The 17601-nt window shown below is 28.9% G+C and overlaps 3 protein-coding genes across 7 annotated transcripts; all 3 read left to right on the forward strand.

Annotated features, from left to right (window-relative positions):
* The first annotated feature begins 852 nt into the window (after positions 1-852).
* On the forward strand, positions 853-4229 carry LOC123262118 (odorant receptor 83a-like). 3 transcript variants are annotated; one of them, XM_044724193.1, is made up of 7 exons: positions 856-1188; positions 1297-1519; positions 2303-2592; positions 2723-3345; positions 3685-3789; positions 3866-4036; positions 4101-4229. In XM_044724193.1, the coding sequence occupies exons 2-7, from the start codon at positions 1458-1460 to the stop codon at positions 4158-4160; spliced, it is 1311 nt and encodes a 436-aa protein (XP_044580128.1). In that variant the 5' UTR covers positions 856-1188; positions 1297-1457; the 3' UTR covers positions 4161-4229. The 3 variants fall into 3 exon arrangements, with proteins under 3 accessions (XP_044580130.1, XP_044580128.1, XP_044580129.1); XM_044724195.1 differs by lacking the exon at positions 3685-3789 and having other exon boundaries at positions 853-1188; XM_044724194.1 differs by lacking the exon at positions 856-1188 and having other exon boundaries at positions 1220-1519.
* An 87-nt stretch (positions 4230-4316) lies between these two features.
* LOC123262123 (odorant receptor 83a-like) lies at positions 4317-9412 on the forward strand. Of its 2 annotated transcripts, none has more exons than XM_044724204.1 (6): positions 4317-5264; positions 5354-5643; positions 7003-7572; positions 7654-7802; positions 9108-9266; positions 9333-9412. In XM_044724204.1, the coding sequence occupies exons 1-6, from the start codon at positions 5203-5205 to the stop codon at positions 9384-9386; spliced, it is 1284 nt and encodes a 427-aa protein (XP_044580139.1). In that variant the 5' UTR covers positions 4317-5202; the 3' UTR covers positions 9387-9412. The 2 variants fall into 2 exon arrangements, with proteins under 2 accessions (XP_044580139.1, XP_044580138.1); XM_044724203.1 differs by having other exon boundaries at positions 4463-5264; positions 7003-7616; positions 7698-7802.
* Positions 9413-9429: 17 nt separating this feature from the next.
* On the forward strand, positions 9430-17282 carry LOC123262117 (odorant receptor Or1-like). 2 transcript variants are annotated; one of them, XM_044724191.1, is made up of 6 exons: positions 9430-10025; positions 10110-10399; positions 13764-14386; positions 16669-16773; positions 16853-17023; positions 17114-17282. In XM_044724191.1, exons 1-6 carry the CDS (start codon positions 9964-9966, stop codon positions 17171-17173), a joined length of 1311 nt encoding a protein of 436 aa, XP_044580126.1. In that variant the 5' UTR covers positions 9430-9963; the 3' UTR covers positions 17174-17282. The 2 variants fall into 2 exon arrangements, with proteins under 2 accessions (XP_044580126.1, XP_044580127.1); XM_044724192.1 differs by having other exon boundaries at positions 9431-10025; positions 13872-14386.
* Positions 17283-17601: the final 319 nt, after the last annotated feature.

Genomic DNA, 17601 nt, shown 5'->3' on the forward strand with positions numbered 1-17601 from the left:
ATATTTTCAAGGAAATAGCAGGAATGAAGAAAACTTTTATTGAGTACAGAAACTACTGTTAAAACTGTGAATTATTTTCTTGAGGTGCATTGCAATATTTATCGTATCAATAATTCTGAATATCTGAATTTATTTTTCATTCAATTTTATTAAATGTGGTAATGATAGTTAATAATTTCTAGATGCTGTGAAATATTAAACTATAGTTCGGGCGTTTTCAACTACCGGAGAATATTCAGCGAACTATTCAGACTGTTTTACTACTCTGAATTATTCGATTTTAAAGTTCGATCGGACAAAGGTAGTAGCGATTTGATGGTAGTGAGTGAAGCCGTTTGGTTATTGGCCGATTGGGTTAAAAGTTTTATAAAATTAAATTACTTCGAAGAACGACAACATAACATTAATAACGTTTATAATCAATCGAAAGTGATAAGAAAATCTCGTGGTAAGATCAATTATTTAGCGATACTGATGAGCTAATGAATGAACATCAATATCTTTTTGTTACAGAAATTTTTAATTTTTTAAACCAAAAATTTATAGCTAATTTCAAAAGATCATCGATATCTTTGATATTCCGCCTCTATCTATTAATTTTTTTCTCAACAACTGAATTAATGAAATAAGTTTAAAAATTATAAATGAAAAATGAAGCGGTAATATAAGCGGTTAATACAAACAATTATTTTAGTTGTGGATCACAATTTTTTTCTACTTAATAACAAATAGTTATAACTATATAAAAAAAAAAAAGATATCAACTCAATTATAGTTGCACCTATACTTGAAATTTAAGGATCATATTTGTTGACTATTAATAATTATTTGTCAACTCTCACTAAATACTTATTAAATAATTTATTAACAATTAATAAAGCTTATTAAATATCAAAAAATCCTTCTATCAGTGTAGATGGTTAAAGCCACGATTCCACTTCATGATTTTTACAATAAAAATAATTTTATATACGTGGAATGTTTTTGTAAAGCAATAAAGTATTCTCAGCCACAATTTTAGTTAATACAAAAGAAAACGATGTTCAAACTGCGGAAGGTGTTTGTACAATGAAACGAAGCTGAGTAAAAAAAAAAAATTACACCTCCCTACTTACAATCGGCGCCGTGATGGCGAAGACTACTTATTTTTAGTTAAAAAGTCTACCATTTGCTTTTAAATAATTCACGGTAAGTTTCTATTTTTCTCAATAAAACTCATAAAAAGAGAGGAATATTTTAAAAAACGATATCCGTCTTATGCATAATAGATGAATAAAAAAATTATATGTTATACAGAGGGGGATAAAAAGTGTAAGAGGTGTGAAACTAAACGGATTTTAACAAAGCATCTATTTATAGTGATACATTGTATTCACTTTTTCGCGCCCACCTGACTTTACTTTATTGCAAAAAGAAAATAAACTTAAACGTTAATATTGAATTTCATTTACTGAAAAATGATGGGTGCGAACGTTGAAATTCATCGGAGGGTTATAAATATTACTATTCCAATGTTGAGGTAAAGTATCATTTAATTTTTACTTCTCAATGGAAGTGTCTCGACTAGTGATGTGAAATGACGGTCATTTTCAACTTTGGTCAAATCACGAGCAATTGCTTGTCAATTGACGTCATTTTTTTTTTTTGGTCAGTCACAAAAATTCATGAGCATTTTTTTTTCTTTTTACTAAAATTCCTCTCAAAAAAAATTAAACCAACATATTTCATATGGAACCTCAATATTTTAAATATTTAAAACGAAATTTGTCTGAAAATTCTGACGGTAATAAACAAATTTGGCTTGCTCAACTACTTAGATGAAAAATGACCGTCAAAAATTTTTCGGTCATTTTTTGGTCAATTTTTTAGACTTGAAAATCCGATGAAATTTGTTTGCTGAAATTGATTCTACAGATTATTTGTTAAAAACAATCACTATATCTATTAATACAAACACAAAACTTATCTAAAAATTCTGACGGTAGTAAACAAATCTGGCTTGCTCAACTACTTAGATGGAAAATGACCGTCAAAAATTTTTCGGTCATTTTTTGGTCAAATTTAAAAATTTTTTTAATTTAGCTTTTAAATTAAATCGCCATTCAATTCGAAAAATGACCGGCGGTCATTTTTTTTTAGTTGGTCAATTGACGTCAAATGACGAGCAATTGACGAGCACATGCTTTGCTTCACATCACTAGTCTCGAATCTTTTCTTCAAACCTTGAATAATTTTAAATGCAACTAAGTAAGATTTCAAGCTGTTTGTGATTATTTGTTTTTAACGTTAAAGTTATTTACAGATATTGTGCAGTTTGGCCATGCTCTGCATCAACATCTGCAGTCATAAAAATTATTAACGGCTTGTACATAATTTTTAATTTTGTGCTCCTTATTCTTTACTTGATAAGTCTGGCTTTTGACTTGTACTACAACTCTACAGATATGAATGTCTATGGTAACGACGGATGCTACGTTTTAGGCACAGTCATGATTATGTTTAAAGGATACAAGTTCCGAATGATGTATGAAAAACTTTCAACGCTCATTGATGATGTCTATGGTCCAATCGACACATTAATAAGGACTTCAGGTTAGTATAAATTACTATAAAGAAGTTATACGCATTTAGATTTTTCAGATATTTAATTTTTTTTAATTTCAACCTATTTAAGTATATGTCTTAGTCCTGGCCATATTTTATAATTTTTTTTTATTAAAAGATCGAGGAATGGTAGCTACCATCAAACACAGTATATTTTTTGAATTCATCCATTTCTCTGCATTTTTGACTGGATGTCTATCACTTTCGTTCACCATAATCGTATTGACACCTCGAGAAAAAGGGGAGCTCCCGATTAGAGGAGTATACCCTTTTAATTCAACCGTAACGCCGTACAATGAAATGGCGCTGTTTTATCAATCTTACTGTGTAATCTACTGTCTCCTAATAATAGTGGCGCTGGACATAATGATAATAGCCTTCATTAGATGGGTGACGGTTCAAATGAAAGCATTAACGGCGAATTACAAAAATTGCAATTCTGAAACAGCGAAACGTGCGACTTTAATTTCAGCAGCAGAAACATTGAAAATGATTAATGGATTTCAGTCATGGAAGATAACTGATGATGATTTAGAAATACGGACATTTTTGTCTTTTGATAAGAGCGAGGCTGAAGATAGTGATGATGGGTTTGTTTGGCGATTCAAAACCTGTGTTAAACATCATCAGAGACTTTTGAAGCTCATGCTTAATCTTAATGCTACTCTCAGTCCCTTTATATTGGTACAGTTTGGAATCAGTACGTTGATTATATGCGTGAGCGGTTTCCAATGGATTTCAGTGAGTGTTACAAAGACAAATATATCGATGGAAAATTTATTTTGATTTAAGCAGAAATATTTTAAACCAAGAAAATCATTTTAAGTAGTACAAAAAATTTTTTGAACCAGCCAAGACAAAAGAAAATCACTTTGAAGAGTTTGACAATTTTAAATTCAGCAGAAAAATCTAAAAAAAAATTGCTATCACGAATAATTTTTTATTTCAACAATTTTTCTGCTCAAATCATGAAGATTAAAATATTTAAAGTAATTTTCTTAGTTCAAGTGTTTCTTTTTCTTTAATCAAATAAATTATTCATCAGCGTCAAAATTATCGTTGTTCTAAAATATATTTCAGAATACAGGCAATCACGGGAATTTAATTAAGTATACAGTATTTTTAGTAATATGCTTCGCTGAACTATTATTTTGGTGTTTTTATGGCGACGCTTTTAATTATACCGTAAATAATATGTTCTATAAAATTTTATAAAAAAAATTTGGTTATTTTATACTGATGAACAATTGTTTTAAGAAAGGCAGACGCTATAACGCACAGCCAATGGATGTCTGGTTGGGAAGATGAATTTAACAAAAAAACAAATTACAATATCAGTAACCTATTGACGATTCCGATGAATCAATCGATCAGACGCTTGGAAATAAAAGCTTTCGGAATGTTTTCTTTGTCCATGCCGACATTTCTTTCAGTAAGAGCTTTAATTTTTCAAGCTTCTGATTTTATTTATCAAGTAACATTATTCTGTTTTGCAGGTTGTCAAAAGCTCGTATTCTGTTTTAGTACTTATGACCACAGCTACTGAAGAAGAATAAATGTCTTTTCTGATTTTTGTTTAATTTAAAAAAAGTTACGGGATAAAACATAAAAAATCATTCGATAATCTGATCGATATGTAATTGATCTTTCCGTGCATGGAAGCAAAAGACATGGTCCAGATTCAAAAAAATTGACGTCCAGTTTAGCACAAATATTTTAGTTGGAGATCACAATTTTTGTCTGATTAATAACAAATAGTTATAAAAAAAAAAATATCATACCAATTATCGCTACACCTATACTTGAAATTTAAGTATTAAATTTGTTGACTATTAATAATTATTTGTCAACTCTCACTACATACTCATTAAATAATTTATTAACGATTAGTAAAGCTTATTAAATATAAAAAAATCCTTCTATCAATGTAGATGGTTATAGCCGCGATTCACTTCATGATTTTTACAATAAAAATAATTTTATATACGTTGAATGTTTTTGTAAAGCAATAATGTATTCTTAACCACAATTTTAGTTAATACAAAAGAAAACGATGTTCAAACTGCGGAAGGTGTTTGTACAATGAAACGAAGCTGAGTAAAAAAAAAAACATTACACCTCCCTACTTACAATCGGCGCCGTGATGGCGAAGACTACTTATTTTTAGTTAAAAAGTCTACCATTCGCTTTTAAATGATTCACGGTGGGTTTTTATTTCTCTCAATAAAACTTATGAAAAGAGAGGAATATTTTAAAAAACGATATCCGTCTTATGCATAATAGATGAATAAAAAAATTATATGTTATATAGAGGGGAATAAAAAGTGTAAGAGGTGTGAAACTAAACGGTTTTTAACAAAGCATTTATTTATAGTGATACTTTGTATTAACTTCTATTCACCCTCCTGGTTATACTTTATTGCAAAAAATAAAAATTAAATAAACGTATAAGTTGAAACTAGATCCAACTACGAAATTGTAGACACAACTTTGTTATTCACTGATCGGAATTGTTAGTTAGTCAATGCTATTCTCTTAAAGATAAAATTCTATAAAAAAAAAAAAATTCTGCGGCCTGTCCTAATAGCAAGAAGAGTCATGAAAAATTTTTCGGTAAAATCACGAAGACGTCTATTAAACAGAAGTATTTCCATTCTTAGGTAAATTTAAAAAACATGTAGGCTATGTTTCTTATATATAAGAACATTATAAAAGTAACGAGTGGTAATTATTAAATTGATTGTTCTAGATACTGCGGTGTTTTTGACTCAGATCCATCGGTGACAATGTTTCGGAAAATACTGATTTACTCTATAATAATTTTCAGTCACAGCATGACTATTATCTATGGTTTGACGATTGTCGCTGACGCAGTGGTCAATTGCACCGATTTGATGATTATTGCGTATGACGGAGCCATTATTGCCGGATGGATTTTGATATATTTTAAGATACAGATATCGCACAGTATGCGTAAGAAAATACTAAAGCTTATAGATGACATTCGAGATCCTATCGACATATTGACTCAATCATGCGGTAAGTAATTATCATTAAAGTATCTGATTTTTAATACCCAGAAAAAAAAATGGGTTTGAAAATATTTTTTTTCGTTAAAGCTTGTAATCCTTATTAGTAAAGACAAACTTAGTTCGGCTGTCCAATTTTAAAACACAGTAACTGTAAAATTTTTATACCTGATTTTTTTCTAGTATTGTTGCATTTTTTATCATATTTAGACCTCAATTTCAAGTATTTTTTTCTTAAAAATATTTATATTCAAGTATTTTCTATTCACAAATCAAATTTTTTATCAATTTGGGGGCAAACTTTTTTTTAATAAGAAAAATTGAAAAAAATTTTTAAATGTTAGTTACTGTATTTTGAAATTGGGCAGCCGAGTTGGTGTAAAGCATAACACAATTTTAAGTTATGATAAATAATTTTTTAAACTAAGATAAAAAAGCGAAAAATTTTTTTGACCGAGAAAATTTTTCTTAAGTTAAATAAACCTTTTTTTCTGCGTGGTAATATTTAATATTCTACATAGTTACCAGCATCATTTTCTATAAAATTATGAAAGACTAAGTTTTTTTTTTTAAATTATAAAATCGTAAGTATTATCATAATAAGATTTTAGTAAATAATAAATATAAACATTGCATTTTTCCTGCACATTTGCTTTAATTCAATAATAAAACTTTTTTTTTTTTTTTTTTCAAAGTCCCTTAAACTGCTAAAATCATGAGCGACTATGGTAGTGGCTAAACTTTTTGTGGTTGGAACTCGTTTTATTTTTTAGGATGAGCAGAATAACACACTTAAATATTGAAAATATTTATTGGTGTGCGCCGGACTCGAACCCGGTCCAATGCTTTGAAAAGCAACGGCCGGATCCGATAGGCTACTGCACGCCTATTAAAATTTTATAATTTTTAATTTGTCTTGCTTATAAAAATAAAAAAAATTGTTTATTACATTTTACCTTATGTTAAAAATTATCAGTTTTTTTCCTTTTTTCTAAGATTTTTCTAAGATTCGTTGATTTATCGAATTTCTATTTTTCTAATATAAAAAAATACATTTATTTATTTATATACATTCTTAATGATTGAATTACAAATAACGATATACAAAATACTAATTTTAGCTGTGTAGAATAAGAATCCGTTTGTTTTGAACAGTATTCTTCTAAATAAAAAATGATAATGATTATTGCGCTCACATAGTTGAAGCCGATATTTAGAATTGGAAAAATTACTCTAAAAAGTGACTCTCGTCGGTGAAGAATCCTTGTTCTTATCTAACATAGTAATCATTACCATTCTAGATACGAAATAAAACTATTCTTCTTTTCCCAAAGCGTTGACAAGTAAAATAATTTGGTCTTTTGTTCAGATTTGGGAGTATTGATTGTCGTAAAGGAATACACAATTTTTGAAAAAATAGACTTCTACTTAACCATCAGCTGCGCAGGACTCCTGGGAACTGTCTTAATCACTTTATCAGCGATAGCTGGAGATCTGCCTTGCAGAGCAATATTCCCATTTGACACAACAATCTCTCCTTTTTTTGAGATCGCTTACTTCATCCAATCCTACGCGACAACCTTTAATCTCGTCAGTTTATCAGCCCTGGAATTCATCAGCCTTGAATTTTTGCGTTGGATGACCGTCCAGTTCAAAATTCTGTCGTCAAATTATCAAAATTGCACGAGCAAATTGCATAAACCTGCAATGTACAATCACGACATTGTCAACGGCATTACTGTCTTCAATGTATTAAAAATTGACGATGAGCAGAAAGCAATAAGCAGCTTCACAGCCTTTGAAGAAAACGAAATTGGTAAAATAAAAAATGGATTCACCTGGAGGTTTCAAACTTGCGTTAGACATCATTGGAGACTCATTAGAATCTTGAACGAGCTCAATGACACTTTCAGCGCATGTTTATTCGCCCAACTTGGCGGTAGTTTGTTTATTATGTGTCTCAATGGATATCTAATCGTTTCGGTGAGTATTCAAAGATAATTTTTTTCTTCTGTTACAGAAGAACATTTTGGTCGGATATTTCATTGGAATTTCGACCATCAGTTTTCAGATAATAAACCAATGTTGATGCGAGCTATTATATATTTGTCCGGGGGTTTTCTTCAATTACTCTACTGGTGTGCGCTCGGAAATGAACTCAAATATCAGGTGATTGATTTTATTCGGATGGAAGGCTTGAACGAAATCTATGAAATTTTTCATGGTCTTTGAACGAAAACTTATCAACAGAGCCACATTTATAATATGATATTTCATCATTGTTATACGATAAATAATAATTCAATTTGAGTTGGTTTTTTACGGCTATACTATGATTAATGTTAATTCTACTTAAACAAACACGAGCATATTTTCTGGAGGACTGATGTTTATTTTCAAAGTTCATGGAACATAAATTCCACGGTGGACCAGTAGACGCATATATTATGGGAATGGTTCCCATGATATTATAGGAATGGTTCCTATAATATACGGGAAGGGCTTCTATAATATCTAGCGTTTATTCCTATAATTATAGAAACCATTCTTATCATATTATAGAAACTATTCCTATACATTATGGGAATCATGCCGATAATATTACAGCTATAAGTATAGGTATCGTTCCTATAATTATCGGAATCATTCACATAATTATAGAAACATTTCCCAAAAATTTCGGGTAGAATTCCTAGAATCTAAGTAATCGCTCCTAAAATGGTATAGAAAAACATTTCATTAAAATTATATAAAAATTCCACATTTTTCTTTCCGTTTAGGCTTTTTTTCATTTATATTATTAAAACCAAAAATATTTTTAATTTTTGCATAAATTATTTATGCATAATAAATAATATTTTTTGTATTATTAATAGAAATTCAAAAAGCGCAAAATTTTCGGCCTATTATTAAAGGCATGTCAAGTCATTACTCGACATATTGAGTCAAGTATGTCCTAGTATATTTAATATGTCTATGTATAATTTTTCGACCAAAAGTAGTGTCGAAAATATCCAACAGAGGGAGCATGATCGATGAATCTTCTCTTTACCGGAGAGTTAATCTTGAGGTGTTGTTATGAAATACAGATCATTATTTTGAATATTCTGAAGGGCTTATCTGGTATTAGTTTGTAGTTAAATAAATCACTTAATTTATATCTGTATATCATACAATATGTTAATAAAAATACACATTATTCCGATAAAATCAAAAATTATAAAAAATTTTTGTTTTTATTTGTATACATAGCCTGATGTGGTCATGTATATGACCATCCCAATTCATATGTGACCATATTAATTATCTAAAATAGTAATAAAATTTTCTAGTGTTGAAATAATTAGTTTTATAATTTTGTAATTTTAATTATTAAATAAACTCGACAATAAGTAGATGATAATGTTGACTACTTAATTTTCTACGTGTATCATATGTATACAAAAATTTTTTTAATTTCACTGATTATTTCAGGCGGACAATTTGACAACAAGTCAATGGATGTCTGGCTGGGAGAACAACTACCACGGAGGTATCAATAATTTAGTTACAACTGCTATGATAAAAACGATGCAGCCATTAGAAATGCGAGCTGGCGGTTTATTTGCACTTAAAATGGAAACTTTCATATCAGTATGTAATATTCAATTTTTAAATGATTAAATATTCATTAATCAGATCATTTTTTTTTTATTTTAGATCCTCAAAAGCTCGTACTCTGTTTTTGTGTTGATGACAACGGTTTCTGGTTAGCTGCAAACTTCATGCTGATATGGAACTAAAAAATCATTTTTACTCTTTATAAGCACTAGAAAATATAAATTTCTGTTACTAATAAAATAAAAGCATGTACAAAATTTTATTTTCATGACTCTGAGTCATAATTTTAAGCACTAGAATATTTACAGGCGAATAGAACTCGAACATTTTTTTATCACCGTAGTGAAGTTTAAAAATAAGCTAACAGAAAGACATGAACAAAAAAAAACCTAAGAAAATCGCATGTCTTGTCACGGGAGCTATAAGAATAATTAGTCTATAAGCAAATTCACGGAACCCCTGGTTTTATTTTCAGCTTTTCTTTGATAATATAACACTTGATAGTAAATTATCACTCATTGAATATTTAGTAGTGTATTTTCTCTTTTTTACAACGGAACATGTGATTTGGCAAGCAATTATTTGCAATCGACTTTTTTTCTCAGAAACATCTACGGTGATAATAAATTGAAGTAGAAAGTCACGAGTATCCTTTTGGTCTATTCTTATTTTTGAGCCCGGAAGAATAACTAAAGCTGCACCATAAATTATACCAAGGCTTTTTTACACAATGGAAAACGTATCTGTCGATACTCACCGTAAATTTTTGAAAATAAATTTTTTTGTACTAAGGTTTATATGAATTTAAATATTATTTTCGGTGTAAATTGAAAATATTGGGCTGCATATCTAATATCAATAAAAACATGGTTTCAGATACAGTGGAATTTGGCCGCTTTTACCGTCGGCTAAAATCGGCTGGAAAATATTAAATATTATTTACAAATATCTCAACTTGATAGCTTACATTTTTTATTTAATAACTGTAGGGGCTGACGCGCTGACCAATGTCACTGATTTGACGATATTTGGTTGCGACGGCTGCTTTTTTTTTGGAACATGCATGATGGTGTATAAATCCTACAAATTTTCGGTCCGGCAAAAAGAAATTACAAAATTCACTGATGAAATCTACGGACCTATAGATATTCTTCTACAATCTTCAGGTAACCTTTCAGTTATTTATAATTTTATTTTTACAGACATCCCGTGTAAAAATCATCTGATATCATGATGAGGTTCATTATGAATATTATAATGAATCTCATATTTTGATACAACTATGAGATTTATATGAAAGCCATATTAATATACATTTGATACCCGTAATAAGTAAAATATTTATGGGAACAAATTTTTAATTTCCCGCTAAGAAAATCGAAGATTTTCAAAAATCGGGAAGTTATTGGTTTTACCCCGTTTTTCGAAAATTGAGTTTTCATCAGATCTCGACGTTTTGAGGTCTTAGAAAGCTTCCCTGACTATTCCCGCGAGGTTGTCACTATGTCGATATATATGTGTGTGTGTTTGTGTGTGTGTGTGTGTGTGTGTGTGTGTGTGTGTGTGTGTGTGTGTGTGTGTGTGTGTGTGTGTGTGTGTGTGTGTGTGTGTGTGTGTGTGTGTGTGTGTGTGTGTGTGTGTGTGTGTGTGTGTGTGTGTGTGTGTGTGTGTGTGTGTGTGAAAGTATGTGAACCGCTTATAACTTTTGAACGGCTGATTCGATTTTATCGCGATTGGTGCCATTTGAAAGGATTTGGCCAAACTTAGATTTTTAGTATAATTTGGGCCGATTCGGATCAGTAGATTTTGAGAAATCTTAAAAAAACTGAGAAAAAAATTTTTTTCAAATGTTATGTCCTAGACATTTTTTTAATTTTCATTATTTTTTATATTTTCTTGTTTTATTTTTATCTCTCAGTTATTTCCGTTTAAATATTATTACAGAAAAATTTATTTTCCTTATGACTCAACGTGAGTATTTAGGTAGTTCAAAACGTGTTTGAAACTACGGTCGGCGCAATGCAAACAATGATTTTAGATAACAGTCGCCTGCATGAGCCACGTTGAATGGAATTATAAAGAATTTTTGAGTATCACATAAAATAATTTTAGAGAATATCAACTAGAAATATTAATAGTACAACGAATAATTTAAGAAATATTTAATACGACTGTTTAATTCAGAATAATTGAAAGTCTTTAAAAATATGAGAGTTAACAATAAACTCAACAAATATAGTTATTAAATACTGAAGGTAAAATAAAGTAATAAGGGAGATTTAAGATATATTATATAAGAATAAAAGGAAATAAGCTAAAAGATGAATTTTTTTTTTATAAAGTGAAGATGTTTGAAAAATCAACGTACTGAATAAATTTAGGAAATAATGTAACAAAATAGTTTCAAATAGAACATAAAATATTGTGCGCATAAGAATAAATGTGTTTGTGTGTGTATTGATGTGCCTATACATGGACAGATGTATATACCACTAACTTTAGGAATATACCTATACCCTTGTAAGAGATAACACACAAGATAGTCGATGCACAGCTAGTTTCCCGGAACATTTAGAGAGAGGGTGGAAGTCCCAAACTAGAGAGCTAATTGGATACATTGTCCCCTACTGTTTCAATTATCGGACCCACCTAAACTCTCAGCCCCGGAAAACTGTCGTCGTATCGCTCTCTCGTGTCTAGGACATCCTAGTGTTAACATCGTCCTAAGAATATTCAAATTAAATACAAAAAAAATAAAATCAATAATTACACCAATCTATAAATATTAAAATCGTAAATCAAGAATAAAGTGTTAATTAAAATCAGTTGTAGTGAAAATTATAAAATTAATTGAAGCGACAAACCAGGTATAATTTTAAAACATTACTTATTGTGTTAAACGGATTCAAAACTAAACATTGTATATAAACTGTAATTTTTAAGCGATAATTTGATTCTTAAACAATATATGTATTAAATTTAAACTACAAATCTAATCATTAAAACAAAACCTATCTTTCTCAATAAATTAAGTCTCAAGAGTTCCCGGTCTATAGGTCTTAATCGACTTGGGCCGAATACTAAATTATTTACAAAAAAAAGTCCAAATTCCGGACGTAACACAAATGTGGTTTTTTTTGGATAACTTTTAAACGGCTCCACCGATCGATTCCAAAAACTAATCAGCTCTAGACAATAAAAAACCACGTCGATCGCCACCAAACTGGTCAAAATCGGTTGATTCGTTCGAGAGATATCGTGAACGAAAGAAAACCGAAAATAGTATTTTTTCGGGATTACTCCGAAACTTTTGATTCGATCAATTAAAACTCGAAAATATCTTATGGGGATGATAAAACTTCGTCGAATGCCGCCAACCGCGTGAAAGTCGGTTGATCCATTCAAAAGTTATTGCGGTTTCAAAATTCCAAAAATAGTGTTCGATGAAACTTCTATCAGACTTTTGAGCTGGGAGAGCTCAAATGCATAGAAATATTATCTCTTTGAACTCAGTGAGCTTAAATTATCACATAAATTATATTTTGAGCTAGAAAATCTCAAAAATGTCATAAGTACAATTTTAAGCGCCCAGGTATGAAATTAGCGGGAAGTTGCAGGGATGGCCTTTAGGGTGAACCGTTTTTCTAATTTTTTTTTTAACTAAATTATAAAATTTTTATTTTTCATGTTGAAGAAAGAAAATTTCCAGTAATTTTATTATGAAATCATAATGATATTAACATGAATTTATAATAAAGTGATAGTCATATCTGTATAAAATCTTAATGATATCATAGTGATATTGTTAGCCTTTTTAAATCGTGATATAAAATTATTGAGTCATAATTATATACAGGAAATAATGCAAATTAATTGAATTAGAGAAATTTTCAGGAGGATTCAAATTGTTTTCATAACAAAAAATAATTATTTTAAAACGAAAAAATTTTTTCAGTCAAAAATTATTTTAAACCAAGATACCTAGTGTTTTTTTAAATATTCTTTTGTTAAGAAAATCAAGGAAGAAATTAAAGTAGTTTAAAAGTATAATGTATGATAAAAATACTCTTTCTCTCAATTATTATACATTTCCTCTGATTAACAAAAAAAAATGAAAATTTTACTAACCTATTTAAAAAAAAAATTCGTTCCCGTAATATAAGTATTTTACTTATTATGGGTTTCAAATGTATATTAATATGGCATTTATATAAATCTCATATTTGTGTCAAAATATGAGATTCATTATGATATTCATAATGAACCTCATCATGATATCAGATGATTTTTGCACGCGATGTAATCAAATAATTAAATATTTTTATTTTATTTATACTATTTATCAATTTGTTATAGAAAAATTGTTTAAACCAATTAAACATCTGTAAATATATAATGATTTTTCATTCTCGACATTTAAACAACATATCAATAGACAGACTGCTTTTACATGAAATCTAAATTAATTAATTTTAATTATTGATTACAACGTTAATTGTTTTTCTAGTCTTATGTTTCAATAATTTTCAGACCGTGGAATAATGATAAACATAAAAAGACAATTGTTTTATGAAACAATACAACTCTACAGTCTTTATATATCAATAGTAATTACGACATTCGCCTTGATATTTTTAGTACCTCGTGAAAAGGGTCTCTTACCAATCCGAGCTATCTATCCCTTTGATACAACCGTTTCGCCCAACTATGAGCTAACAATTTTCTATCAGTTTTACTGTGTGGCCTACATTCTGATGATGGCGGTGACGGTCGATTCTACAACGATTGGACTTATGAGATGGCTGACGATTCAAGTTCTTGCACTGACCAACAACTACAAGAATTGTGACAGCAAATTAACAAAACGCGCTGGTTTAATTTCTCCAGATGAATCTTATAGAACTTTTGCGGAAATAAACCTTTTAAAAATTAAGGATCAAGAGAATTTAATATGCAAATTTTTAGCTTTTGAGGAGCAAGAAATCAAAGACTGTAATGATAATTTCACCGGGAGATTCAAAACTTGCATCAGAAACTATGAAAGAATTAGAAAAATAGTTAACAATTTCAATACGACTTTTAGCATTTTTCTGTTGATTCAGTTTGCAACCAGCTTATTAATCATTTGTCTGAACGGTTTCATGATATTACTGGTAAGGATCACTTTTTAAATAATTGTTGCTCTAAGTAACTCGTGAAAAAATTTGTTGATATGTTCTGAGCAAGTGATGCAAAATGACCGTGTAAATTTTTTAGTCACTCCCGAAATAATTTATTTCAAAAAAGGACCGTTGATCAATTTTTTGTGTTAGTCAATTGACGAGCTCGTTTTTTGCTGCACATCGCTAGTACTGATATAATAAAAATTGATTTAACAAGCGACATATGAGCATTACACGAAGAGAAATTTATAGGAACATTTCCAAAGCATTATGGGAATGGTTCCTATAATAAAATGATTATTATAGTTATCAATCTGATGCTCATTATGAGAACTATACCTATAGTTTATTGGAAAAGTTCCTATACAATAATGGAATAGCTTCAATATATTGTAGGAATGGTTCCTATAAAATTATAGGAATGGTCCCTATATTATCAAAGGAATAGTTCCTATAATATTATACTCTCTAAACATGAATTAGTGAAAATTAACTTGAATAAGTGAATATTCACTATTTCCAAGTGCCAATCGTACTACTGATTCGAACCAGTGGTACGATTGGCACTTGGAAATAGTGAATATTCACTTATTCAAGTAAATTTTCACTAATTCATGTTTAGAGAGTAGGAATGGTTCCTATACTATTAAAGGAATGGTTCCTATAATATTATGGGAATGACGCACATAATAATAGAAAAATGTTTATGTTCATAATAATGAAGTAATTACTTAAAAAATATTAAGTAATTTTTATATATTTTTTTGCTAATAAATTTTTTTTTGTAAATAAAAATTGATCTTTCACTAGAGTGAAAAAATTTCTTTTTCATAATTTTTATTCACCTGTGTACTTAATCTTAAATTGTTTATTCCAACTTAGTTATTATTGTGTTAGATAATATTGAAAAATATTGTAGCAATTCTAAAGTTTCTCTAATAAAAGGGATATTTTCTCACTATACAATTAGAGGAGCAAAATAGATATGGAAATTTATTGTTTATTTTTACAATTTCATTTTATTTTTAAAACAAATTATTTATTTACAATACATACGCTGAAAATTAATTAAATCCACCTTTTAGGTGTGTAACTTTTGTTGTTTATATGAACAATATTAGTTAATTTACATATTTCAAATGATATTATTGGGAAGCAAGTAAAATTATCGAAATTACTAATAATTTCAAATGCTTCGAAGTAGTCAAAATTAGTCGAATGATCAATAAAATATTTTATTACGAGTGTAATAACATTAAATTTTCTACGTCACCGAAACTTTATCGTTTTTCTATAGATTAGAAAAGTGATTTTGTACTGTTGTGTGAAAAAATATTACTTCAATATTATAGGCATCATCACTATAATATTATGGGCATGGTTCCCATAATATTATAGAAATGGTTCCTATAATATACGGGAAGGGCTTCTATAATATCTAGCGTTTATTCCTATAATTATGGAAACCATTCCTATAATATTATAGAAATTATTTCTATATATTATGGGAATCATACGATAATATGACAGCTATAAGTATAGGTATCGTTCCTATAATTATAGAAATCATTCTCATAATTATAGAAACATTTCCCAAAAATTATGGGTAGAATTCCCATAATCTAAGTAATCGCCCCTAAAATGGTATAGAAAAACATTTTATTAAAATTATAGGAACGATTTCCACATTTTTCTTTCCGTGTAGGCTTTTTTTCATTTATATGATTAAAACCAAAAATATTTTTAATTTTTGCATAAATTATTTATGCATAATAAATAATATTTTCTGTATTATTAATAGAAATTCAAAAAACGCAAAATTTTCGGTCTATTATTAAGGGCATGTCAAGTCATTACTCGACATATTGAGTCAAGTATGTCCTAGTATATTTGATAAGTCTATATATAATTTTCGACCAAAAGTAGTGTCGAAAATGTCCAATAGAGGGGGAATGATCGATTAATCTTCTCTTTACCAGAGAGTTAATCTTGAGGTGTTGTTATGAAATATAGATCATTTTTTTGAATATTCTGAAGGGCTTATCTGCTATCAGTTTGCAGTTCAATAAATCACTTAATTAATATCTGTATATTATACAATATGTTAATAAAAGTACACACTATTCTGATAAAATCAAAAATTATAAAAAAATTTTATTTTTATTTGTATACATAGCCTGATGTGGTCATGTATAGGACCACCCCAAGTCATATGTGACCATATTAGAAAATGATTTCATTAAAATTATTAGAAGTAACTTTTTTACTTTCAGAATGCGAACAGTGCAGCTAACTCAATGCGGTTTGGACTTTATTTATTCATGTCTTTTGCTGAGTTACTTATATATTGTTTTTACGGAAATCAGTTTACTTCCATGGTAATTAAATGAATAAATAATTATTTAAATTATTAATGAATGACTTAGAATTGCCTTAATTGGAGAAATCATTTTTTAGGCTGACACACTGACGCACAATCAATGGATGTCGGGATGGGAATGCGCATATGAAAGGAATTATAATAATGAATTGAGCAATCTTGTAACAACCTCAATGATGCCGACATTGAAGCCGCTGCAATTCAAAGCAGGAGGAATGTTTGCTTTATCAATGCCGACTTTTTTGGCGGTACCTACTTTTTTAATAATTTAATACTTTTTTTCCACTTATTGTCATCCTCCTCTCAGTTTGAGTTAATTATTTAATTTGTTGTTGCAGATTGTAAAAAGCTCCTACTCTACTCTGGTACTTTTGACGACAGTAGTCGCTGATGAATAAGACGCAATTAGAAATTTTCTTGCATAGTTTTTTGAAGTAAATACTTCACTGTTGTTATTACTTAACATAATTGAATGTATAAAATAAATCTAGTTGCTACTAAAATCTTGCCATGCCTTAAGAAATGATTCTGACTATTTTCTGAACAATGTATATTTTGAAATTTGGAAATTCGACGATGAATTGTGGAAAATCTCAAAAATAATATTATTAAATTATTATATTATTATTAAAATATTATTAAACCTTGTTAAAAAAATATTATTATTGCAGCCTAATAGGGTAAATCATTATTCCGATCACCTCCAAAATTGAAAATTAAAAATCAAAAAAATTAGAAAAAAAAAATAAGAGTTTTTTTAAAAGAAATTTCTTACTCTTTCTAGTCAATTGGAATTATTAAAATTATTTTTTTCTACTTGAAAAAT

This window comes from Cotesia glomerata, linkage group LG3 (assembly GCF_020080835.1).
Source record: "Cotesia glomerata isolate CgM1 linkage group LG3, MPM_Cglom_v2.3, whole genome shotgun sequence".
In the NCBI taxonomy this organism is placed as follows: Eukaryota; Metazoa; Arthropoda; class Insecta; order Hymenoptera; family Braconidae; genus Cotesia; species Cotesia glomerata.